At 48.0% G+C, this 26762-nt stretch overlaps 1 protein-coding gene across 2 annotated transcripts in view; it reads right to left on the bottom strand.

Annotated features, from left to right (window-relative positions):
• The window catches only part of NAV2 (neuron navigator 2), a 324049-nt gene that overhangs the window by 43156 nt on the left and 254131 nt on the right, over positions 1-26762 (bottom strand). The window contains exons 13-20 of one of the 2 annotated variants that reach the window (XM_042904228.1): positions 21708-21999; positions 20258-20960; positions 17134-17601; positions 16397-16462; positions 14973-15017; positions 12332-12492; positions 10327-10515; positions 4302-4354 (exon numbers count right to left, since the gene is read on the bottom strand). In XM_042904228.1, coding sequence (XP_042760162.1) covers positions 4302-4354; positions 10327-10515; positions 12332-12492; positions 14973-15017; positions 16397-16462; positions 17134-17601; positions 20258-20960; positions 21708-21999 — 1977 coding nt within the window. The remainder of the gene's footprint in view (positions 1-4301; positions 4355-10326; positions 10516-12331; positions 12493-14972; positions 15018-16396; positions 16463-17133; positions 17602-20257; positions 20961-21707; positions 22000-26762) is intronic. The other variant, XM_042904227.1, reaches the window with a different exon arrangement.

Genomic DNA, 26762 nt, shown 5'->3' with positions numbered 1-26762 from the left:
CTGGCAGAATCTTCCATCCAGGGCCCTGTGTCTGTGGTGACACAGCCACCTGCTAGCCAGGGACCATAAGACTACCTCTCTCCTCCTATAGGGGGAACCTGCAGCAGGGGGAACCTTTCTTTCACTCTCCTTGGGTTCTCACAGGGGCCCAGAAAGGAAGAAACTCCCCCTCCAATTCTGGGCAATGTTGGAAGTGTTCCCACCTTCTCTCCACCCCTCCATTTGCACTTCCCCAGGGTTGGAGCAGTGACTTGGGAGCCAGGTAGGCAAGTGAAAAATCAGTAAGGACTGTTTTGTCCTTGGGTGCTAGATGTGTGTCTTAAGCCAATTTCACCAGTGATAAACCCATTATTAAAATATCAGCATCTGACTCTGGTGTCTACTTTTGTTATTAGTTCAGAATGCAGAACTACCGGTATGATTCATTAGACCCTGCAGACCCTACACCCATCGGCTGGGGCAGGTGGGGGCTGTTTCCTGTCTGGTCTCCCTTCGCCCTGTTCCTCACCCCATTGCCCTGACTCCTGATCCTCTCCAGGAGGGTCCTTCCTCCAGCTGGCTTCGAACAGCAGCAGCTGGGTTTTAGGAACACGGGGGCCAAATCGTTTAATTCTGGCAGTAACCCCACAGAATAGGTCCGTATTCCTTATGAGGCACAGAGAGGTTAGGTTATCTTGCCTGAAGTCACACAGCTGGACACTCTCATCTAAGAAACACTTTCAGGAAAATGCTGGGAGGTGTCCTCAGGACTTCCTCTTCCCTCTCTGGGAATATTCACCCGTCCCTCTTTGTTTACCTGTTCATCCATTCATGCCCACTACCACCACCTATCAAATATTTGCTGATATCCTACTGTGTGCCAGGCACTGTTTGAAGAACCTGGGATACAGCTGTGAGCATGACAAAGTCCCTCACCGCATGTTGCTTACAGTCTGGTAATAAGTAGCATTTACGGAATGCTTATCGCGTGCCAGAGACTGTTCTAAGCCCTTTCTACTTTTTAGTCTTCATAACAACCCTTTGGGTAGGTACTAACATTATTCACTTACATTTCGCAAATGAGGAAACTGAGGCACAGGGAGGTTGAATAATTTGCCCATGGTCACAGCTATTAAGAGGGAGAGGTGGGACTGGACCCAAGGTAGTCTGGCTTTCGAGTCTAGGATCTTAACAAGCACATTCTCCTGCTCTTTTACTACGGCTACATTCTTATGGAGGCCTTCCAGAAATAAGGTCCCTGACTTTTGAGTCTGACCCAAAGGACAAAGTTAACAGTGACAATGTCACAGCTATCTAACATTTGGGCGGCTGACGGAGGTCGGTCAGCAGGGTGAACCATCCATATGGGATGAGCCCTACTTCTAAACACTCCTAGGGGCGCCTGGGTGGCTCAGTCAGTTAAGCATCCGACTTCGGCTCAGGTCACGATCTCGCGGTCCGTGAGTTTGAGCCCCGCGTCGGGCTCTGGGCTGATGGCTCGGAGCCTGGAGCCTGCTTCTGATTCTGTGTCTCCCTCTCTCTCTGCCCCTCCCCTGCTCATGCTCTGTCTCTCTCTGTCTCAAAAATAAATAAAACGTTAAAAAAAAATTAAAAAAAGAAAGAAATATTTAAAAAAAAAATAAATAAACACTCCTATCCACGGGCCTAATACTCCCCCCCTTCCCCGTACCTCTGCCACTGTCACTTTGCCCACTGTCTCAGGGTTGGACCCCTGTTCTTAATCTTACCCCCGGCTGCTGCTCTGGGAGCTCTTAAGTGAAGCTAGGAGCCTCCCTCCATTTAGCAGTTCCTGCCCTCTACCGGCCAAGAAAGCCGGTCTAATGCCCGATGTGGCACCTTCCATTTTCTCCACTGCAAGGCAAAGTCTACTCCATGACTTCTTCATGGCAGTCGCTCAGCAACTGTTGCCTTTTCTTTCCTTTATAATTAAAATCACAGGCAATTTTCAGCCAGAATGAGCATTCTTGAATATCCAAGAATTACAGAGATTTCAGGGAAAAACCTATTATCATCCAATAAGAGCCTTCAACAGCACTCAGCTCTTAAACAGACTCTTTGGTCTGGGTTGGTGGCAACTTACGAAACTCCAACAATCTCTTTTTAGAACGAGAACTTGTTCGCTTTAACATTTGCCAAGGTGTCTGAGTCTCAGAATTCTATTATTACCAAGTGGCTGATAACAGATGAGGGACCACATGTCCACGCTTGGTGGCAGCAACGTAGTCAGATACAGTTTGGAATTCGCAGACTACTCTGGCGTGGAAACAGGCAAATGTTAGACTTTTTTTTTTTTTTAAGTCTGCAAAAGTAACCTATATGCTCAGAGAAGGCACATGTAGAGGACAGTATAGGGGAACCTTTGATCAATGACTTGGTGGAATGTCAGAAGTTGTGGGCACCTACCTCTGAGACCACTGGCTTCCTGACAGCAAGGACAAACTGACAACTACCCGGAATGATGACATAATTTGTACAAAGTCATATAGTGAGGAAAAAAACAAAGATTAGGCCTCGGGGCTCTTGCCTAGTTACACATGAAGTGGAAACTTATTATTAGGTCTTTGTAACGTGTGAATTTTTATCAACTCAGCATAATTTGAAATTTCATGAAAACATCAGCTTCCTGTCCACACACCCAGAGCAAGAGCGACTGAAAGGCCTTGGATGCTAAGAGCCTCCAGCGGGCTGCACAAAGGCAGTGCAGCCAGGAAACGCAAGTGATGGCTTCCTAGGTCCGAATTCTCACAGCGGGGGAGGGGGGGGGGGCGGATTCATGCTCTTTCCCTCCAAGGCTGGCCGGTGCAGGCCGGCCCCCATTTCTCACTCTTCTGAGAAGAACCTTCCTGCTCCGCGCTGACGGAAAACCCCGGGCACTCCACTGGGAAAACAAGGGGCTTGGGGATGGCGATGCCTGTGGTAGCCACTCTGCACCCGCCCTATGGAACTAGGGTCCCAGGTCCCGAGGTGTCCTTGGGTGCGTCTGGCTTCCTCCTTCAGCAGCAGGCTCCTCTGCCCACCCGCACCACATCCTTGGGGTGTAGCCCAGAGCCTCACATCCACACAGGGCCAGTAAATCCTGTCAAAGCAGTAAATCTAGGTTTGAAAGTACTATCTTGGCACCCATGTCGCAGAGTTGCCCTCTAGAAGACAGGACTTCATGTATGTACTAGTTGAGATTTAGAAGGTCATGTCTATGGCTTTCTTAGTAGGTAGTGGCTTCAGCAATCCTTCTTACTAATGAAAGTGAGGACTCTGTGATGAAATTTCGGACAAGGTGACTGGCTGAGGAACGAGGTGTTTGGAGGTGGCAAGGTGGGTGGAGCAGAAAAGATCCTCTCTAGGTCCTTCAAATCAGAGCATGTCAGCGCTCACTGAAGTCTGTTTGTGCTTGCTATCGGCCTAAGAAAGAGCAGTTAGGCTCTGGTCTCTTTAACTTGACTCCAGCATGGCCTTTAAACTTATAAGGGGCCATAGACAGTTTGTCCCGCGAGGTCTCTAGCCCAGGAGCCTGGCGTTACCAAAAACTGACTTATTAAAATATCTGTCCTCCATGGAACTAAGGGCTAAAGGATTTCCAATTCTGAATTAGTAAAATGATTTTTTTCCTATAGGAATTCCCAAGTTAAAATTTTTAAGATAAATAGCCATGCACAGAGCTATAAAAAGTAAAAACCTCTGAACAAATCCAGTACCATCTTTCGATTCCATTTGGCTTTTGTTCAGTAGACCACTCAATGATGATAGCCAACCTTCGAGAGCTTACTCTGTGCTGTGCACACTGTATTTAGTGCTTCCCATGCATTTTCTTATTTCATTCAAGCCTATTTTCTGAACACCTACTATATGCTAGGCTTTGTTCTAGGCACTAGGAATGAAAACAAAAAAAGTCCTTGCCCTGAAGGAATTTATACTGTCGTGAAAGGCCATCTCCCTCACAGTAGGGGCTGCTATTCTTTCCACTTCACAGATAAAGAAACTGAGGCAGACAGAAGACTAAGTTATTTAAGGCCTTTCTTTTCTAAGGCTACCAGCAGGTGGCCAAGGCTTTTCACACATTCTAACTAGTTACCACCCAAAGCACAATGCCACTTTAACAAAGTGAGCTCCTGACTTACTGGTTGATACATTATGATCAACAGCTGTTTGTGAATTTCAAATCTTGTTCCCTATTAAACGATTCCCTTATAATGGAAATGCTTTCTCTAGGAGAAATGACTTTATATTTTATTCTTGATATACTTGATAAAGGAGCCCCAGTTCTCATGATCATAGCAATGCATACAGCATTGATTTATACTCACCGTAGAATAAATTGAAGACGTGCTGGAAACCAAGGAGAGCGAGGATCCGTGAACTGTTTAGAAAGAAAAAAAAAAAAAGGTGAACTGCACAACCGGCTACTATGGAGTCTAAGAAGGAGAGAGGAAGAGAAACTCAACATTATAGGCAGCTTAATCTCGCCTGGACCCAACTTTTCCTCATTTGGTGACAGAGTCAAATAAAATAATTTGCTAAGGGAGTCTCTTTCTCTTTTAGCACATTTTTTTCCTACAACCTCTAAATACCTTTCTCCCCTATGAAAATAACCCATGATTACTAAATAAAAGTTTTCAAGTACAGAGAAGTGTTAAAAAAACATACTCACTGCCATTATCTACGTGACTCATAATTCTATTACCCAGAGGCAACCTGCTACCTGTTCCATTTCAGCACATTTTACTCCTTTCTTTTTTTCTAACATATTCCTTCAGGGTTGAGATTGTGTTGCACATCTATTCTGTACCCTGCTAGCAACTCTTACTTGTGTATGCACAAAGATGAGCCGATTGTTATCAACACAGGAGGCTGGCTGCTGACCATAGCAAATTCATTCTAGATGTACTTGTAGTAGAGCACTTGTCTAGAAGATACATCTACTGAAACAGAGATTCTTCTTTCGATTTCTACCATGTGTACAAAATGACAAGCAAGCGGTGTCCTCTTTTTCGTTCCTGACTGGTACCTTTGACTTAGAACCATCTTCACACCCTCTTCGCGCCCCTTCCTGTCCCCAGCCAGGGGAGACATTTTATTGTTTTCATACAACTTTAAAACATGGTCTTTTCTTGGACTAAGTATCCCAGCTGACTTCTCTTTCTGGGAACTAGATTCTTTAATGACATTTTCTTAGGAATCTCTCGACAACTTTGTGAAAGATGTAAATATGCCCGTGGAGACATCAGAGACCTTTAATTGGGCACAGCTTTCCTGACCACGAGTGGAATGTTCTACCCCCACACTCGCTGTCCCCTGTGGTCTGAGAGTGGGAGGCTGGGGAGTTAACTTTCCACGTGCACTAAACGGCTTGCACTTACCACCCAAGAAGCGAGCTCAACTTAGATCAGCAGTCGGCAGAAGCTACCTGCCCACAAGATATCCGACCAACAGTTCAGCCCGCCACCCAGATGTCTCCACACTGTGTTCCCATAAACCTCCCGACCTCCAGCTCTTCCTTTATGTGCTCCTATCACATTCTGAATCCCGCACTTCTCTCTCGAGCATGCCCTTCATTGCACTCATCTGCCTCAGAGTCTCTGCCCACGCAGTTCCCTTTGTTTAGGACGCTTCTCATTTCTGCCTACCCACATCGCCAGGATCAGCTCAGACAATGTCTCTCCATGGACCTTTTCCTCGTTTCCCTGCCTGCTGCCACTGGATGCACCTCCTCCCTCCTCTGAACCCACACAGTTCCTTGCTTGCCTGTCCAGCCCTCTTCTCTCTTAGAAGGAGCCTGCTTTTCTGAGGCTATCCTTATACCATCACTCACATCCACCTTCCTTAGCAATGCTTAGGGTTACAGATCTTCTCCACCCACGACTTCTCTGGCCCATGGCCCATAAGAAATCAGTTTATGGTGTTCATGGCCAATAACGGCTTTCAGTGTTAATACGTTCAGATGTTAGCAGACACCTCTCATGCTCCAACCTAGTGGCCTAATGTTCTAAAGGGGTAAGTAACTTTAGTCCCATGACACGGGTAGTAGGGGCAGATTATACTGGAGGCCAAGTTGGGGGAAGAGACGTGGGTAATACGTAGCCACCCTTTGGTCACACTCCCTGCTCAGCCAGCATGGGGCTGCAGTGTGGAACTGGGCTGCTGGAAAATGGAACTTTTTTTCTTCTCTCTAGCTTGTACACACAGACTTACTGACACTGCCTTCAGCAATATCCTAGTGCAAGCTTAGGGCCGCAGGCAGAGAACAGCATATCTGGCAGGCTTCAGTGGAGGTAATTATTTTTCTCTGCAATTAACTCCTCTCACTTGGTAAATAGCAATAGCAAGGCCAAAAGAATAGCAATCCAAAAGAAGATTTCTTGATTTCCAGAGTCAACCCCAAACTGAATGTGGCTTGCCTGAACCATTACAGTTGGCCTTGTTTCAAGTGAACTGAACCGAATCAGAGCCTGGGTTATGTGGCTTGGATACTTTTGGACAGCAAAATGCACACAAGACCTACAAAGCCAGAACAGCAAAAGCACGCCATGCATTTCCCACCCTATACCCATAGCTCTAAAACTCTGAAGCTACGAGGCCCAGCAGAGGCTTGTGTGGGCCATCTCTGCCCCTGAGTAATCTGAAATCCAGAGAGGTTAAATGGTCTGCTTAAGGTCACACAGCATTCAGGAACGGGATTGCTGATCAGAAGTCTGGAGATACTTTTGCCCTTGATTTACTGGTTCTACTGGATTTACTGGTTTCTGAAAGGCTTTTTTTGTTAAAGCCTTCTGGTATGTTTTAGAATGGTTTCCCCAGCCCCTCATCCAATGTACACAGACACAAGCTGCAACCAAACAAGCGAAAAATGCATATTTGAGAAAAACATGGTTTCACCCCCTCTTTAAGCACAGGTGTGTGTGTGTGTGTGTGTGTGTATAGACACAGTGAAACAACAGGGCATATTCTAGCCAAAAAAGCAATCAAATGCCCCTGCTGCTACACCTGGCATCTCATGTATATATACATATATATATTCAGCTTCATATTAATCAAAGCGCTTTCTCATTTACACTATTGTTTGAAGTGATCCCCATCACCACAGAGAATTTGTAGACACCGTTCAGATGGCAAATGGACCACCCTCTGGAAGATGAGCATAAGTGAAAACAGAGAACACACTGATGAAGGATCAGGTAAAAAAAAAAAAAAAAAAAAAAAGCCCAGTTGTGACCAAGGCAGAGCCAAATGTCAAGGTAGGACTGAATAGAGACACAGAAGGCTGAGAATCGAGAGCTTAGGACCTTAGCCCCCAGGCTACTTCTTCTGCCTGGATTTTGCCATAAATAAAACAGCAATGAAATGGCCTTTGGGGAGGAGGATAAAACCAAACATGACAATTTTAACAATAGCCACCACTGACTGAATACTTGCTATAAACCTCTTTCGAAGTCATTTTGCATTAAATGCTTTCCGGGATTTATCTCACCTAATCTTCCCTTCAATCCTCTGAAGCAGGTACAATTATTTTCTACCTTTTAGAGAACAGGAAATAGGCTGAGCGGGGCCAAGTCCCTTACCCAAGGTCTCATTCATGGTTAACAACAGACATGACAGGATTTAAATCACAAATACGACTCAGGGGCTAGAAACACAAGTAAATTGCAAAAAAAAAAAAAAAAAAAAAAAAAAAAAAAAGGATTTATTAACAAGCTGTTCTGTTCCTATGGATTCCATAAGAACCGATTTAGATTGCATTAGCAATTAGGGATGATTGGTAAAGTCCCTGGATTTTTTTTTCATCCAAAGACATACATTTTAAAAATGCCTCAAGCATCTCCCTAAACGTGCGCTATTAAAGTTGACTCTGAGTGCATAATGCATCTGATGGAAATTAATTTACCTGAAATAACTTTGAAAGGTTGCATCTGGGCCATGCCTGCACCTAATCTACATATTTATGATTCCAACTTCCTTCAAAATGGAAAGTGCTAATTAAATCCCACAAAAACCTCACACAAGTACTTGTGCTAATTCTTTTTAAATTTCTATCCTGCTTTCTGGCAGATGATATACCTAATGGACTCTTGTAAGGAGGTTCCATTTGGCCCAAACATGAGATGTAAAAATTTCCCCCAACTGTTTCCACAACACGGGGATTTAAAAATTCAAAAGGGGGGCGGGACTCTTTACCCAGCGGAATTGAAAACACCTAATTGCACAAGCTCTATTTTGTTTTTGTAATGTAATATCCCTGGAAGAAAGAAAATCAATTTGATGCAAAATTTCCCAAAAGATGAAATTGTTACATGTTCATAGTATATCGACCGCAGTCCCTACCTTCTACCTCTCAAATTTGAGTTTTACCTCTGCCCTTCAGTTCCACATCACCATGAATCATTAGGGTTTACAAAAGTCTAGACACTGCTTGTGGGCAAGCATTTTTTATCAATGTCACTTTGACATCCCAGATATTCAACGGTTGTGCTGCCTGACAGCTTGATTCCAGATGGAATAAATAAAAGCTCTCTGATGATGATACTGTAATGGTTCTGGATCTTTATGAGGCGAAGTCTGCTTGTTTGGACAAGTTTCAGTTCTGAACACGGTTCACTCAGGTACACACACGACAGGGAAGATGAATAGAGCACAGGACCCACTCCCTATGGGAGTCGTCACCGGGAGGGCTGGGGGATGCTCTGTGGCCATGCTTTGGCCAGCACACTGACTAGAAAAAAGTTCAAGACAAACCGCCTACTCCTTCACCTTAGGGTCAACATATCCACTATTACTACTGCCCTGAGTGGTTAGAGAGCTCATTTCTAGCTCTTCAATCGAGCAAAACACTCTTCGGGAACTCAGGCTCCACCCTTCCTTAATCCTCTGTCCCAGCAGGCTCCCAAATATGGATTTACAGACTTGCTCCCTGTCACTCACTGGATGTCACTGGATGCAAGTGACACATAAATCAGGGTAAAGGAAGGGACTGAAGTCTCTAGGAAGATGAACCAGGGGGCTACTGCCCTGTAACTAAACTCTTACAATTTTTGTAAACAAGTATACTGGGCAAAAGCAGAAGCTTTTATTCGGTTTCTTTCCCTCTTGATTTGTTCAGGGATTTCTTAAGACAAGTTTGTTGTCTCCTCCCAGAAGGATGCTGGGCATATACTTTCCCACTCTTACAGGGGCTGGGAGTAGGGGGAAACACCCATAACACCCTCCCCTCCTCCACATTCTCTTCTGCCACTGACACACACACACACACACACACGCACGCACGCACGCACAAGGCACAACTAGAGCTATGGCCTTAGCCTGGGCTTCAATTGCTCTGGGAGTCCCCATCCCCTAGCTAGGGACTCCTAGTTGCCTAGCTGCCAAGACATCTCGGCTGACACTGAGTCTACAGCCTAGGACGTATAATAACGTTACTGGGTTAACATTTGTATATGTTATTGAATTCTCATAATTTCATGAGCTGGTTTCTATTACCACTCTCAAAAACAAAAAACAAAAAAAGGAAGTACAGAGACACGAAGCAACCCGTCCAAGATCATACACCCAAGTTGGGGCACTAGATTCAGACCTTCGAAGTCTTCCTCCATCTTTTTAACCACTAGTCAAATGAGGACTGATTCTAATGTCCTGTCATTCCCACCTTCAGGAAGCTTTTCAGGGGTGGGGCTGATGCCCCTCCACAGCATTTTGACTGCTTGCTTCCCTAGCTCCCACCTTAAGTGAAAGAACAAAGGGACAGAGAGATGAACCGAGTTAGGAAGACAGCTGGCAAAGAAGCCCACAGCTATGTTCTCCCAAAATTCTGATTAAAATGAACAAAACATAAAGATCCGACCCAACGTATTCACAATTTGTGAGCAAAGAAGAAAAAGGGCATACCTGAAGGGAAAGGGTTTAACCGAATAAACTTAATAAACTGAGAGACAGAAACTTCTGGAGCTGCCCACAGGCCCCCAGAGCCACAAGGGTGCGTCAGCACAGGGAAATGCACTAACTCTCCAGAAACTCACTCTGCCAACATGGTGAGCCAGCAGCGGAACCTCAAGATGGAGGCACATGCCAAGAAGCTGTGGCCCGAGTCCAAGAGGGAGAAGCCCAGAGTGGAACTTGGTCAGCTCCAAGTTCACTCATGTTTCTTCAGAAGCCTCTTCCCTGAAGTCTGCGAGGTCAATGACGAGCCAGACCCTGCTATGCAGAGCTCCCCAGCCCCAACCCCCAGAGTGAGTGAGACAGCTGGCTGGAAACCCTTAGAGGTGGGCTCTCAGGTCATGAACTTGGTGTGGAGGGCCAATTAACCACACTGCATAACCTCAAATGGTAAACCTCCTTGCTTACCTTCTTCAAAGCCATCCCGGAATGAACCCGAGCGGCTCATGGTTCTGCTCTTCTCATCCAGGGACATGGAGCTATTCCGGAATCGGCTGTCAGTGTACGGGTCATACTGCCCATCGGCATTGGAGAGGCTGTGGGTCCTCAGCATGGTTGGGTTGGACAAGCTCATCTGGGTAACAGTGGTGGGACTTGCTGGAATAAAAGGAAAGGAACCGAAAGGTTGGAAGTTCACGTCTCTGTGCAAATCCTGGAAGGGGACGGCGAGGGGACTGATTGGTATCAGCCACATCTGTCCATGCCAACTTCCCTCCCTTGTCTGTTTTCTAGAAGGTAGTCACACCAGCATTTGAATAACAAACTGAGAGCTAAAAATAAGGGAGGAAAGGTGGGTCAGTTCCAAAGCAAGGCTCTGGGCTTCAGCTTTCCAATTTGGCACGTTCGGACAAGCTGGTGTCACCTTCCAGGCATGAGCTAATTACTCCCTGGTCTCATCTGGAACAACTCCCTCTACAGCCAAAGCCCAAAATAGTCCAACCAGGCTTTTGATCAGACGGGAAGCATTTGTGCATGACAAGAAACTCTTGCCTCAAAGAGTTACTCCGGGAAGGAACAATATGAACACAGGTCTCGCTGCCTCCAATGGGGCCCACTTGGTAAGGGTGCCCCAAAGAGCTTCAGTGCGAAGGGGTACATCCACCTTGGCTCAAACGAGCTTTTAAAATTAAAAGTCCTTTCCATTTCAGTACAGTACAGTATTTCCAAAGTATCCATTCACAGTTAATTAAAAATGAAAAGTCAAGCCTCACTTGATTACAAGCCACACCTGTCCTTTAAAGATTCTGTGTTTTGGGGCACCTGGGTGGCTCAGTCAGGTGAGCATCTGACTTTGGCTCAGGTCATGATCTCGCATTTCGGGAGTTCAAGCTCCACACAGGACTCCTGCTGTCAGCCTGTCAACGCAGAGCCTGCTTCGGATCCTCTGTCCCCCTCTCTTTCTGCCCCTCCCCCACTTTTGTTCTCCCCAAAATAAATAAATATTAAAAAAAGATTCCGTGTTTATTATTCACAATATTCAGAAAAGGCTGCCCTCTGAAGAGTGAGAGGAGATTGAGCAAGATGATTCCCCCCATCGGTCTTTGAAGAGTGAGCTCCCATCCTTCCAATCATTTTTTAAGGAATGTTTACTGATTTATTTTGGGTGGGGGAGGGGCAGAGAGAGAGGGGGAGAGAGCAAATCCGAAGCTGACTCCGTGCTGTCATCGCAGAGCCTGACACAGGGCTTGGTCCCGTGAACCACGAGATCATAACCTGAACCGAAAGCAAGAGTTGGACGCTTAACCAACTGAGCCACCCAGGGGCCCCCCTTCCCAGTGATTCTAGCCAGGACTGATCTTCTCTTTTTCTAATACTTGCTACCTGATCATATTCGGTTTTTATTACATGGTTTCATACAAAGCTTTGGGTTGTTCTCTTTTACCCTATTTATGAGTCTGTGTGGGTGTGTTTGTTCCTCTGAAAAAGAATCCATTAACATGTCATCAGGGACTGTGTTACAAATTCTTTTCCTCTCCCCACTGTGCCAGTCAAAGCATTATGTCAGTAGTAGGCATTTCCAAGAATAGTTGTTCACTCAAAACCTGATCTTTATTTTCCAGCTTAACAGAGCAATACAGATGACCAAACATGGGGTATGCTACTATTTCTTCAGATAGAAACTTACATCTTCAGAGGTCTTAGAAATGGAATACATTCTTCTCAAAAATGGAATGATTTGCTCTTTGCTACTACCCTACTTACAACAAACACGTAAATGAATTACTGACTAGAGTACCAAAATCTCTTCTATTTTTTCCTCTTTCTTTTGCCACCAATCTCCTATAATGAAACCACATTGCTGAGGGCTGATCAGACACGGAGAAAGATGTGACCACACGCCTCTTTCACAACAGAAGAGTAACCTCTGCCCCATGGAACTGATCAACGTAGCTAATGATCAGAGGCTACTCACCAAGCTGGGAAAAGTTGAATCTTGTTCCGGAGGGAGAAGTTACACTGGAGCCAGAGGAAAAAGGGGAACTGGCAGCGGTGTCCTGTAGGCCTCCCGCAGAGTGGGACCGTAACCATTCTTTTGCGTCTTCTTGTGTGCGAAGCTGGGAGGTGGGAGTATACCTGGACAGACCGAAGTTAGGCTGGGATTAACTATGAACAGCGCTTATGAAAATGAACACTGTGGAGCCGATGATAAACATACAAAAAAGAAATACAGATCCAAAGATGATGTTAAAAAAAAAACAAAAAACCCACATCACTCCACATCCTGAAACTTATGAAGTTTCTCCAAACCCTTTTTGCTACTTGGCTGCCTTTGGGGAAAACTGTAATTCCTTTCAGTTTGGAGGGAATACATCAAGAAAGCAAGACCGGTAAATGCTCAAAGGAGCCGTCACTGGGCGTATCTGCAGCATGTTGATTCATGATAGTGTCATTTCAAAGCCCCCACCTTGACAGGACTGAAGCAACAAAATGAGCTGCTGTCAGAGCTTCGAGGACGTTTTAATTAGATAGCTCATGGCATCTGCATTCTAGAGCGCAAGCCAAGTAGCCATGAATCCCCGTGTATCAGAAACCAGACACGTCATGGAAGGCGTGAGGACACCAGCTTACAGTCCTTGATGCAATCGATTATCAGAGAAGTCTCCATAAAAGGAACCCCAAATCACTGGGTTTCACAGAAGTCACGGGCCCACCTCCTCCTTTATTAGGAAATGTATCTGGTCATGGCCTACTGAAAGCCTCTGATGTGCTGGGGGCCTTCACAGACATTATCTTGCCAACGCCTCCAACCCAGCCGGCAAGGCAGATGCTGTCATTCCCATTTATATTCATTGAAGGGGAGGGCCTGCCTCGAATCACGTGCTGAGATTCCAATCCATCGTATGTCTGATTCCAAAATCCATGCTGTTCGCATTATGCCCGCGGGCAGCATCTCAAATTTCTGAAATGCACAGTGGCCAGTGTGCCTTTGGACTTATATACAGATTACCATGGGGTCACTACTGATTAGGTCAACAGAGGGGTTTCACTTGACTCAAGAAAAAGAGTTGTTGGTGTTTTGGCATCGGACATGAATGTGTGAGGAGGAGGGAGCTAGGAGGGGGAGGCAGAGTGGGAGGGGACAAAAAAAAAAAAGTTTCTCCCTTAATGTTTTGGCTATGGTTGACGGACATTCAACTTTCTAGGTCACATCGTTGCATGAAGATAGCCTAGCACGTAGCCCTATTCACGTAGCCCTGAAAATTTTTTAAATAATTAAAAAAAACCCAGAGCTGCATCACTTTGATAGATTAGATCTGCTGCAGAAACGTATATACACATATATCATTTCAAAATATTCATATTTAGAGGGGTTAGCTTCCTCTTAGGGCAACAGTGGGGCATCAGTGTCAGACTCCTATGAAGAGTGGCCATCATGGAAGCACTCACAAGCAGCCCTCATAGGCATGAAGAAAACTGCTAAGCACAAAAGGCCTTGCCAACTCCCCCCTCTCTATGGCCACGGTGCTGAACTTCCTCCCACAGGACGTCCTTTGGGAAATTTTCAATACTTTTATTCTTAAGATTCTCAGAATTGGCTTTCCTTGAGCTCCTACTGAAAGGCAGCATTGATACCTACCTCGCATTACTGTTCAAAAAGCTCTCGGCCTTAAGAGCGGCAGGTTATTAACTACAGACATACATGACAGCAATGAAACATTTCATTCCAAGTTCCATTTTTTTTTGCGAAAGCACTTAATGCTTAGTGCAGGGTGCAGCAAATGCTACAGAGAACAAGATGTTTAAGGAGCAGGAGAAGTGACAGCTGCGACCATAAGACCACGGGACAGGCATTAGAACTGGGGTCCCGCTGGTCGGCACAGTGAAGGAGATGGTGTGAGCAATGGGGAACTTACAGCATCTTGTTTAACCAGGACACCCACCCAAAAGTGAGCCATGTCTTAGAAAGAATGGAAGGACATTCCTTCCTGGCAGTCTTTTCTTTCTTTACACCAAAGCCAATCACAGCCATGCTTTCTTGTTGGGCACTGAAAACTGACACACCTTTTGATCAGAACATTTAGGAAGCGCAAAGGCTCTGTCTTTGGCAATCTTCTGCGGGCCGAAAAGTTAAGTATTTTCAAACTCGAGGGAAATCGTTATCTCCTCTGCCCTTGTCCTGGCTAACAAACCAACATGCTGTAAGTCATGTCCTTTCTTTTGGAAGACAGCCGTGAACAGAATGATCATGGTGAAGAGCTCATCGATTAAACCCACTGGCCCCAGAAGTAGCAGTAACTGCTCTCTGGGCTTGCCCAGGGATGTCCTTCGTGAGATGGTTTTTTACCACAGGAAGCCTGAAAAAGCACAGCCTCTGCTCAAGCAAAAAAAAAAAAAAAAAAAAAAAAAAAAAAAAAAAAAAAAAAAAAAAAAAAGCCAACAAATGGAGAGAGGGGAATGAGAGGTGCCAGGGGAGCCATCGTTCAGAAGGCCCCGCTGCGGTGGCCAAAGCAGGGACCCCAGCCCAGCCCGAACCCCCGCCAGCCATGAGAGTCACACAGCCAAGCCCCAAAGCCACACCGGATGGCATGGATGCAAGGAGGAAACACAGATACCTGAGTCCTTTTTTAGGCAAAGTGTTCCTATCAAGGTGCGGGTCACTGTAGGAGAGTTAAAACAAAAATGAGAACTTCAGAGAAGCGCAGGGAAAAGCAGGCAAGGTGAGGAGGGGCCGAAGATACGGAGCAAGAGACTCACGTCACCAGGGAGTTTTCCCTCATCCAGCTGCACATGCAACACATCCACAGGAAACAAGAGAAGCCTAATCCTGGGGCTGGCTGACCCTAGTCCGTACCTTCCCCCAAGTCACCAGGAGGCCCGAGGCATCCACTCAACTCCGACTCCTCCTCCTTTTCCACAGGCTCACAGCACAACTCAGGGGCCGCCCCACGTCGAAGCAGAGCCCACACCTCCTGCTGCCCAGTCACCCACCTTTGTCCTACCACCACTGCTTCTCGGGGAGAGAGATGCCAGCTTCCCTGCACCCCTAACCCTGGCCCAGCCTTAAATGCCACTGACAATGATTCCAAGCGAGAGAAGGGACTTGCTGGAGGCTTTCAAGAGGCCAGCGGTCTGCATATTTGGAATTCATCTGTAACAGAGTGAATTCCAGGTCCCTCTTAGCTTGGCGTATCTGGGAGCTGAGCCCCCCCTGGCCGAGCTGGGGCAGGTTACAACTTGCTGGCTGATAAAGTCAAGGCATTTGCATTTCCAAAGAACAAGGGTGTAAAAGCTTGGTCTGGGAGTCCAACGAAAAGCAAAGTTTTTGCCGTTGACGGGGTAAAGAGGGTTTTCATTATTTTTTTTTTCCCTAGCATAAAACAACATCTGGTTATTATGCTTGGCCAAGCTGTGGCTCCCCCACAAATTGAAGGTCCGTATCCATCTCTGAGGCCCACCCACAGGGCAGTTGGGGGCACACAAGCCGCTTAGTTTGTAAAGCCTCAACACTCCACGGATTCTTTTTCGTTATCATTACGGGAAATGGGCACACAGAACACAACAGCCTGCAAGACGCAACAGCCAAAGGGCAGCAAAGGACTTTTCCAGGGAAAAGGGCCAGCTGTGTGGGGAGTAGGGGTGGGGGAGACAAAGGTGAGGGTCGAGTGGCACGCACGGTGGGTGGTAGATCGGTTCTGGGCTGGGAGGGAGAGGGGAGAGATGAGGGAGAAAGGGTGGGAAGCCGGGAAGCAGGAACATGCCACGGGAAGGCTGAGATGCAGGTGAGAGCTTCTGCCGTCCCGGTCCCAAGGTCCCAAGCTGGGTAGGGAGAGGGGCCAGCCCGACCCCACTGCCTCCGGGGCTTCAGTGGACAGCGGAACAGACCCTCACTGGCATGTCTGGGGTCACAGAGTGCACCAGAGCCACAAACACAAGCGGAAGCCTCAGGCCAACAGCCTCACACAAGACGTCTGGCTCGACACAGACGGGCAGAGGGACCCGGAGGCTCAGTGCGGTCCCCGGCCTACAATGTCATTACCTGTCCTGTTTCCTGGGCAGAGTACTTCTGCAGAACTTAGGGCTAGCGGCAGGGGAAGAGAGAGGGCTAGAAGTCCAGGCAGGTGGAAAATAAGAGAAGGAACGTTAGACGGGAAGAAAGGGGAGGTGTGGTCACACACAACGATTAGAACATTCTTCTCATTCCCAGTGCTGTTCCCGGCGTTCTTGCCTATGTGGAGAGACTAACACACACCACACTGCAGCAGAACCCAGAGCGCTGAGGATGCTTTTAGCCTCTTGATGCCCTGCTGCTCGGGCTGGCAACCCTTTGGTAGGAGGGTGTTTGCCGTGATGACCACCGAATCCACCCAGCTGCCTCGAGTTTTCTGCCACCCACGCCACGGCCAGCCGGCCACCTACTCTGCCTGCATGATCATGGGGCGGGGGGCGGGGGGGTGCAAACAAGCAGCTGATGAGCGAACAGAATAAAAAGGAAGGACCTCAAAGGCGGAATGCCGTTTCAGACGGAAGCGTGAGACCTGCCCCCAAGAGACTTCCAGCACCTCCAAGCACGGAGGATAATCACGCGGGAAAAGATGACAGGAAGCAGAGCCGAGCTTATTTCCATCCCAAACGGGCTTCCCCGTGGAAAGACAGCAGCGGTTAGAAAGAGCGCAGCCTTCCAGGCAAAGGGGAATGAACGCTCGGGACTCCTAACATAACCCGTGGACTGCTGGAAGGGTGTCCTTCTGAGAGACACAGGTGCATGGCACTCACCTTTCCGACAGTGTGGTCTTTACACTGTTGGTTCTGACGAAGGGGGTCAGGGAGTCGTCTTTAGAGGGGGCGATGAGACCCGTGGAGGAATTGTGACTCAGGCCCCCTCCGCTGCCCAGGGAGACGTCAATGGACTCGCAGCTGGTGTGGAGGCTGCTGACGGACTGGAAGCCCGGGCCGTCCTTGCTGACCGCCGAGGAGCTGCTGGCATTGGTGCCCCAGGTGAGGCTGTTGGAGGGGCCCGAGTGGCCTGAGCTGGGGCTGGAGGCTAGAGGAGACTGGTTGCTATCCACATTCTTACTGTAGAGAGGGCTGCTGCTCCCGCTGCTCAGGGCGCCGCTGCCTGAGGGGGACTCTAAGTTACCTTGCTGGGTGGAGGGGGCATGAGGATTGGAGATCACCACCGAGTTTTTCATGGTTTCAGCTGTGGCAATGGGCACTTGCTTGGTCGGCTTCCCACCAAAGAGTCTGTGAAGAGACAAAGGGTTGTGCGGGTCGGACACCCAGCACCAAGGGGGCGTCGAGCAGTTAAAGGAGGGTGGGGCACAGGTACGGGAGCGGTGGGAATCCTGGGGAGGGGCACGGTCATCGCCACTGAAACGGTGCTCCGTTGGGAAAAGCCGCCACGCAGCGGGCCTGGACACCGGCCATCACAAGGCTCCAGCTTCAAGTGCTAAGCTGCAGCCGAGACCCCAAGGGCAATGCAGAATAATTTCTAAGGCCTAGCCATGGTGGCCCCGGATCTTACTTCCCTCTATTTCCATAAACGGAGTAGCTGGGAAACTGCCTGGCCCAGGAAACATCTAGAGGGAAAAGAGCTACCAAAATCATCTTTGTATCCGAGACTCCAGGGACAAAGCAGGTGCTCAGTTTATGACAGCTCTGTTCCAAGGGACTCGGGTGCTTTGGCGTCTAAGGACAACATGAACAGTCAAGAACACGAGTCTAGGTCTGGATGGGCCCTTCAGAGATTTACGCTCACGTGAACACCCGGTCTGAAAGCTGGGTGGCTAGTCCTACCCAGGGATCTAGAGAGAGATCTTGCTGGGGTCACAAGATGTTAGACCAGACACATTGGGTCTTTGTGACAGAAATGTCATTCCAAGTCATCCCCCCGCCCGTGACCAAAAATGTGCTGTCCAAAAACAGGAAACGGCACGTATGTCTCTCCCTTTGGCAACGGGGCTCTCCAGTAAGAGTGGAAGAACTGTCTTCAAGTCAAAGGGCGGGTATGTACTCTAGTAACACAAATAATTCTGTCCACCAAAATCCTTGTGGAATGTGCATCTCTGCAAAGGGATGAAACTACTATGTGTTATGATGGGCAGGTTGCCTTTCAGCCAGCTACTCAATGGTATGATCCCGATCTCTGTTCTCTCCAGAAGAGTCCTTAGAAATCCCAGTTATTGTAAAAACAAACATCCACACACATAATCAGTCCTCACTTGGGTATCTGGTAACAGATTAGAAAACACTTTTGCCTGATGACAATCAGAGAATGAAATAGCCTCTTGCTCAAGGAATCTTGGCTTTAGAATGCTTACATACTTCCAGTAACAGGAACCTCACTACTTCAAAGGGTAACACCCTCCATTGTCAAGCACTTCCCAACCACTAGAAAACCGAAATCTGATCTACCTTTTTCGCTTTTACTCATTGTCCCTAATTCTCCACTACACAGAGGAAGCCCAACTTTTTGTCTGCTAGTCCTTCAAATCATTTGAAGAGAGCTTATCGCTTCATCTAAGATTTCTCCTCTCCATACTAATGCACAAAGAGAGAATTGAGAACACTTCTTAATGATTTAGGAAAAATGTAATTAACAGGCATTGGCTGAAAGTTAGTCGATCTAGAGCCTAAGAATCTGCATGCATTTTCCAGTATTCTATTACAGTAGCCTAAGGGTCTAGTAAAATACCTTTGTAGTTACTAAAGGAAATCTATAATACCAAAGAGTGAATATTACATATAATACTTGAGGCAAGAAACAGAGAAAACTTTCATTTACAAGGCAATCTGCTAAAACAACAAAGAGCAGCTCAAGAGGACCTTCCCCTGAAAAATTAATCATTACTGAAATTCTAATAATCAAGTCCAGACAAAGACCAGTGAACTGCTTCATTATACCTTTCACATGGCAGGCTTCTTCTGAAGTCTTTTCAAACATTCCTATTCGCCCTCAAATACATACACGTGCACGTAGTTTTTATTTTTCGCGACTTAATTTTTTATTCTTGGGACTTCTACTCTTTCCTGTGATAAGACATTTCCAGGGAAGATGAGTTCTGCCCTATGCGGCTGCAGTTTGAGGACGGTCCGGTAGCCATTATAACGAGGCAATATAAACAAATAGAATTTGTCTAAATTTAAAAGGACCTGTTTAAAAAATAATAGTATTTTCACATGAGAATTTCCATTCGGTGTGGAAATTAGGGAGAATGTCTTTTTGAGGTAATAAGAAATTAATTTCTCTTTTTCAGAAACACTTCTGCTTTAAAAGGTTTTTTCTTTCTTTCTTTTTTTTTTTTTAAAGGAAGCTCAAATTTCAGAGACAAATTTGGAATCAAGCATGCAGTATGAAAAAAAGTAGGTGGGGGATATACTGGGCTATTTGAGAGAAGGATCTGGCTGAGATCACAGTCTGGCATAATGATGAAGAATCTCACCCAGAGAACTAGTAAGACAAGGGGGGTAAAAAAGCCCTCTGCCTTTCCCTCTGTACCCACCCGCGTCTAGGGGTATATTAAGATCTCATCTCGGACAGTAGCCAGCTTTGACTGCGTACTTCCCATGGGCCAGATATGGCTACACAGGTTAATCTTCGCAAGCACTCTTGGGTAGGTGTTCCATTTTACAGATGAGCAAACTGAAGCAAATGGTTAAGAAAGGATACATGGTGGCTACTTAAGGTGGACCCAGGATTCAAACCCAGGATGCTGACTCAGGTTTTTCATCCCAATATGGGAAAATATAAATAATCAACTGACTGCAAAACCACTGGCAGGATCCAACCAAACAGAAGTGGAGAAAAACAGAAGCTCTTTTCACCAAGGCACAAAAAAAATTATTCATTCAGGAGGCCATTCCATGTACTAGTTCTGCTCAGTGCCGTCTACCCCCTTACCTGCGGAGCGTGGGAGAGGCCACATCGGGGTACTTGGCCCCTGGCTGGAGAGCAGCCTGAGCCGCACTGGACATAGGCTGGGATGCTGGGTTCACTTTCACAGAGTTACAGGAAGCCACACTCTCGTTGTCGGACGAGATGCCTTTCTCCTTATCCGTCTGGTTGACCAGACCCGGCAGAGAACTGCCCAGGGCCGTTTTGGAAGGCTCCCTCAGCTTGGGCACCGGCAGGCCTGCGGACTTGCTGCTGATGTTGGAATCTATGCTGCTGGTGCTAGACCTGTTCCCAGCCCCGTTCCGGCTGGCGGACTTACTGGGCCTGGGCAAACTCCGGTACTGCAAGTTCGTCCGGGAGCTGAGAGCCAGATACCCATCGTCCTGATTCTGAGCCCCATCCATGCTCGTCTTCCGGCCGGTAGACCGACCGACGAGCGCAGACGACTTTGGGATCTTGCCCAGCGTGGCCGACCTGCTGGTGACGGTAGCACCACTGGCTGTGATCATGGCCAGACCAGCGGCCGAGCCGCTCTGCTTCTTGAACCCAAAGCTGTTGGCATTGGCAGTGGGCGTCCTGGAGCTGCCCGAGAGGGACTTCTTGGACTCATCACCACTGCTGCGGCCTGCGTCGGACGGGGACCGCTTCACCTGGGAGGCTTTGGGAGACAGCCTTCCTTTCTCAGACACCTTTGCATCGTCTGTCTTTCCTGAGAGAGAGAGCAGCAAGGTTAGCTTGCAAACCGAGAAGCCAGCTTGTACGACTCCTTTTGTTAAAAACCCTCCCCTCCTCCAAAGAACTGGTTCACTTTTTCCTTGGGGAAAGCAGTAGCCTTGGGAGGCAAAGGAAAGAGCTTTTTATAAAGATAATCGAGCCTACCACTGTCACCGTGAGCCTTCTCGGAGATGTCAATGGTTTCGTTCCTTTGCAAAAGCAGTCTAAATTTACCCAGGACAAAGCAAAGCCAGCCAATCACTGATATGTCTGGGAAAGAGATCCTGCCCTTTCCTGACCTCTCCTTCTCTGTCCATTAAGATGCTGTCCCTAACAGCACCCTCTGCCTTCCTGCAAAAACACCAGCTTTGTTTACACACATCCCTAAATCACAGACAACATTAACTCGACATGAAGACAGCTCGTCAACACGTGCCCTTGAAAAGCCTGCACTGGGGCATGTTGGCTCTTCCCTAGCACATGGTGAAACCAAATCAACACGTCTCAGCAGCAGGACCACCTTTGGAGTTTGAGGCTTGCACACTTATGTATTTCCGCTTAGAAAAAGGTAGAGATGTGAACCTTTCTGAAAGCTGGTTAATAGCAGAGTCTAAACTCTAAGAAGAAATACCTGAGCATTTATGGGGACTTACAAACAAGGTCAAGTTCTCGCTAGAGAAACTGCAGTTTTGGTTTTCAGACCGACAAGTGCAGAGGTGAGACAGCACAACCTCTTACTCACCAGTGCCTGGGGTCTTGAGCGTGCCTGCCGGGGCAGCCGCCTTCGTCCTGGGCATGGTGATGCCCACCTGAGCCGTCATGCCTCGTCGCCACGAGCCCGTCTGGGAGATGACAGAATTCTTCTTGCCCGACGTGCTTTTGTCAGACTCGTCAGACACATCCGAGGGATTCCGCCTCCACTTAGACCCTGGCTCCATCTTTATGCCGCTGTCTGACCCTCCGTCTGACTTCTTGACATCATCGCCCGACCACAGGGAACCCCTCTCCACCTGTGAGTGCTTCTCAGCGTCGGTCTGTGGATGAGACTCTGAATCAGTCCTTCCCAAATGCCAGGCCAGGAGCCCCTCAGCCCAGAGTAAAAATGCCAATACGATGAGAGGTAAATACTTGAAAATGTTTGGGCCTCTGCAGTCTGGTTATCTTGCTAGAAAGCCTGTTTTGGTTCAAGGAAAGTAGAGGATATAACTATGTCCAAGAAGGGAGTACGGAGGGAGAGTAGGAGGGGCCAGGGGATTAAGGGGGACAGAGCCCCACGGAGGAGAACCATGAGCAGATGGAGACGTGGGGAGAATTCAGCCAACTCTCTGCCACCTGGCTTCTAACTCCGGAGACCAATCTTCATCCAGCATCCAGCCTCCTGCCCTGTTTCCCTTTGTTCTGCCGTCTTCCTATCACTCCACTGGCAGCAGTCTTTGAATACAGCACAGCACCACAGTCTAACACACAGCCCGAGCAAGCGAGGGTGGCTGCAAGTTCCACACGGATCAGGGAGAGAGAGGGGCTGGGAGGAAACAAATCCTCAAAAGCCACTCCCCCCACCCCCCTGCCCGTGCTAGTCAGAGGTGCCCACTCCCACCCGGCTCCATTTATATGCCACCGCTTTCCTCCTCTTGTGGGATTTTGTTCAGACAAGGGATATAATTAGCCAGCTTTCTTTGGAAGAGCCCTGACCTGCTGGCCATGGAACCCAGGAGGGGACAGAAGTGTGATGTTAATGATTCACTGCGTGAAAAAGCGCAAAGCTAACCAGAATGCTTTGGGGGCCTCCCTAGGGGGCTGGGGCCAGTTGGGGGGGATGCCAGGGGGGAGAAACAGTGCAGAGAATGGGGATGGGAGTTAGCAACACTTTAAGGTGGCCACCCTGAGTTACACCTCCTGTGTGTGCTATACTCAAATACCAACGGTGGGCAATGCCAGCAGGGTAGGAAATGAGAATGATTACCTGGCAAGAATCTGGCCTAATGCCTTTCCTCCCAGAGTAGTACCCATGCCTTCCTCTGCAGACACACTGCCGAATGAGACAAAGCTAACTACAGACAAGCAGCCCCAGTTAAATCGCCTGTCAGCACCGTGGCCTCTCTACCACCCCCACCCAACCCCGCACCCCTTATAAATTCCTCTCATCCATCACGGCCACCCTGTGTGTGGCTTCGCTTGTTTCGCCATTCCTCAAACATATACTGAGTTCCTTCTGGGTACTAGGTGCCAGAAATAGGAGGGGGACAGGACGCTCACTCCCTGACTGTGGGAAACTCCCCATTCACCTGTGGCGAGGGACACAAGACAGGGTGTTCCCACATCCGAACACAGAGCAGGAGCTCAACCAGGGGACCAAGGAACACAAGCTTTTCAAGGTACTTCACACTTCAACAGAATGATCTCTGATCCTGACCACTCTCTGGTCAAGGAAGGTAAGGACAGCACCCCTCAGTTTTACAGACGAGCTGAGACCAAAGCTACCCACTCCCAGTCCTAGTCCCAACTACCACAGCCCGTGTTCCTTCCTGTCAACACTTCAGTTTGTTAATTCAACCAGAATATCCTCAGCTGTCTGCTAGGCACCATGGACGGTCTGAGGATCTGTGGGTAAAACTAATCTCTAGCCCTTCTGGCATTTGCAATCCAGTGAAAGAGGTAAAGGTTGGATAAATACAAATAAATGAGTTGTCGTGAATTATGAAGAATCTTACATGAAAAAGGACACGGAGTATGCGAGTGAAGTACGTTGATGTAATTTAGACGATGATGATGAGGGTGGGGGATGGCAGTCAGGTAAGGCCTTTTGGAAGAAGTGCCCTCAAGAGTGACAAGAAACTTACTGAGAAGAGTTTAGGGAGGAGGATGCCAGGCAGAGGAAAGAGTACATGCAAAGGCCCCGAGGCAGGAAAGAGACTGGCTCTGGAAGGATTCAATCCACAAATATTTACCGGGTGCCACTAGATGCCAGGCAAACTTACAGGGACTAGGAATACTACAATGAATAAGAACAAGTCCAAGTCCTTGATTTCCTGGAGTTTATGTTCAAGTACATTCTGACCCATTCTTTTTTTTTTTTTTTTAAACATTTATTTATCTCTTACAGACAGAGAGAGACAGGCATGAGTAGGGGAGGAGCAGAGAGAAAGGGAGACACAGAATCCGAAGGAGGCTCCAGGCTCCGAGCTGTCAGCACAGAGCCCGACGCGGGGCTCGAACCCACGGACCGCGAGATCATGACCTGAGCCGAAGTCGGACGCCCAACCGACTGAGCCACCCAGACGCCCCCGGACCCATTCTAATGCACTCTAGGAAGTACCGAGAATGTAGCACATACCACAGTCTGGGTTACTGTATTATTGTTTTCATGCTCTCGTACCTTATTTTCCCTGATCAAATTGTAGCAATACCAAAAGCAGTAGCAGTAACAACTAACATTTATTAAGTACTTACTATGCGCTGGGCACTGGGCTAAAAAAAAAAAATCTCTGAGGAAGTTACAGTTCATGTTCTCAATTTTACATAAGAAAGCTGAGGCACAGAGTAGAAAAGAAAATTGCCCAAGACCACACAGTGAAAAAGCGGAGACACGAGGATTCTAGGGAATCTGAAACGCAGAGCCCATCTCTTAACCACTCTGCCACACGGCCTTCCCGGAAAAGAGGTCCAAGGACATGAGACATTTCCGCATGCCTAGCAACACCTAACACAATACCTACGCCCAGTAGATTCTCCTTCCGTACTGGCTGGTTGGCTGTTCCCCAACTCCAGCCGTGGAGAAGCTCCAGCCTAGCCTTGGGTGCGACCCCCCAGAACGCTGACGTAACCAGAGGCAGAGAGCGCGTGCGTGGTCTTGACCCAGGACTGTGGTGTGAATCCCCCTCTAGAAAGAACAATCGTCCAACCATCACAGCCCCAACTCGGTCCAGGGCGGGTAGCCTTCCCCGCTCTACTCTGTATAGCGGGCATCTGTCCTGGGACACTCTCTTGGCTCGTATGGGGGCACCACTAGGGATACAACGAAGAAGGCCCAGTGTCTCTGTTCCCAGAGCTGAGAAGCAAAGGGCGGCAAGCCAGCTGCAGGGGGACGTACAAAGAGCCGCTCCCTTCTCTTGGCTCTCAATGCCCTCATCAGTTGTTCTCATTTCAAATGGCGCCTAATTTTGAGAAGATTTCCCTACTGCCCCTACCTGGAAGTCCACTCACTCCTTCAACATCCCAGAGGGAAGGCGGGGAAACAACCATACATAGGTGGGGAGGAGGCCCGAAATTCTGGAGGGCTCACCCCTGAGGGCCCAGGTCGCTCCGGGATCACAGGGGGGAAAGTGAGAGGGTGGAAGCCAGGTGGGCCTGAGAAGCGAGGTGGGGGCCACATGGCCCGATGTGGGGGGGGAGAACACGGGCATGGCGTGAGCTCACATACTGGGTGCTGCCAGTCCTCTGTTGTGTGTGACCCTGAGAGCATGGCTTACCTCCTCTGGGGCTCTGACCTGTGTATAAAATGGAGATACGACAGACGGGAGTCTTAGAGACCTGATGAGCTAAGTGTGGAGGAACTCAAACAGTGGCTCTTTTGTCAGCAACTCTCCCACCTCTGAAAATCCCTAGCACTTGGTTGTCCTTCTTTAGCATTTCTCCCGTTTCTGTGTTGCATTAGGGTGAACAGGGTACTCGTCTTCCTGGCTTTGGGGCCACAAGCCTCTAGAAGCCAGGACCCTGCCCTCTTCATGCCTACATCCCCTGCAGATCAAGAAACTCAGAGCTTCAACTATCATAATTACAGAAAACATCAGCAACGTCAGCATTATCCCTGGCCACTTCTCTTGCCAGGTAGGCACCGCGTCCCTCTGCCTACGTTATTAGTTCATCTAATCCTCTGACCTTGTACTATTATCACATTTCACAGACCAGGAAAGTACAGGGGTGAAGAAGGGAAGTAACCCGCCTAAAGTCACAAACAGCAGCACCTAGCAGGTGAGCAGAAGGGGCGCCCCTCCTCCTCGCCAAACCCTATCCCTGAATCCAGTCTAACATCCAGAGAACATCCAGAGAGCTCCAGGCTCATTGGAGGCCACACAGGACAGGAATCCCTGCCACGGAATTCAGAACTTTATTTCCTGGAGTAGCAAAAACTAAACTCACACGGAATTATATCCCCCGCCTTGCATATTTTACTAAAAACTTCACAGGAAGTGAAAATGTAAGGCGGTGTGCCATAGGCCTCTTTGGACCTTGGCACCTGGGATGAAACATTCCACAGACCGAGAGGAAACACTGAGTGACCAAGGGTGTGAATGGATAGACGATTACGTGGGGGAGAGATGCGTGGCTGTTTGTTAAAGCCATCTGCCACCAACACATCGTCCTAAAAGTAAAACGCGGCACAACAGAAGATGAATTGCAAAATATATTAAGAACACAGTCAAATTTTGGTTACTGACATGAATGGAGGAGGGAGGCAGAGGGACAGGTAACCCAGAGGAAGGAAGAAAGGAAAGAAAGAAGAAAGAGAAAAAGGAAGAAGAAACTTGAGTACCTACCAAGAATTAGACACCGAGAGAGCATGTTGAGATAAGTATTTCCATGCCACCACCACACTCGTCCTTCAAGACAAGTCTAATTACCGTGATGCTATGGACCAGGAGGCAGAGGCTTGAAGAGTCTGATCAGCTTATCCAAGGATGCCACAGAAGCAGGAGCTCAACCCTGACTTCAGAGTCTTCTCCTCCTCCCTGACACCGCAATTGGTTTGGCTGCTCAAGCAGACTCACCAGTGCAAATGGGGAACGTCTACCAAGAG

The sequence above is a fragment of the Panthera leo genome, chromosome D1 (assembly GCF_018350215.1).
Source record: "Panthera leo isolate Ple1 chromosome D1, P.leo_Ple1_pat1.1, whole genome shotgun sequence".
In the NCBI taxonomy this organism is placed as follows: domain Eukaryota; kingdom Metazoa; phylum Chordata; class Mammalia; order Carnivora; family Felidae; genus Panthera; species Panthera leo.
This window is presented reverse-complemented; position numbering and strand designations above follow the sequence as displayed.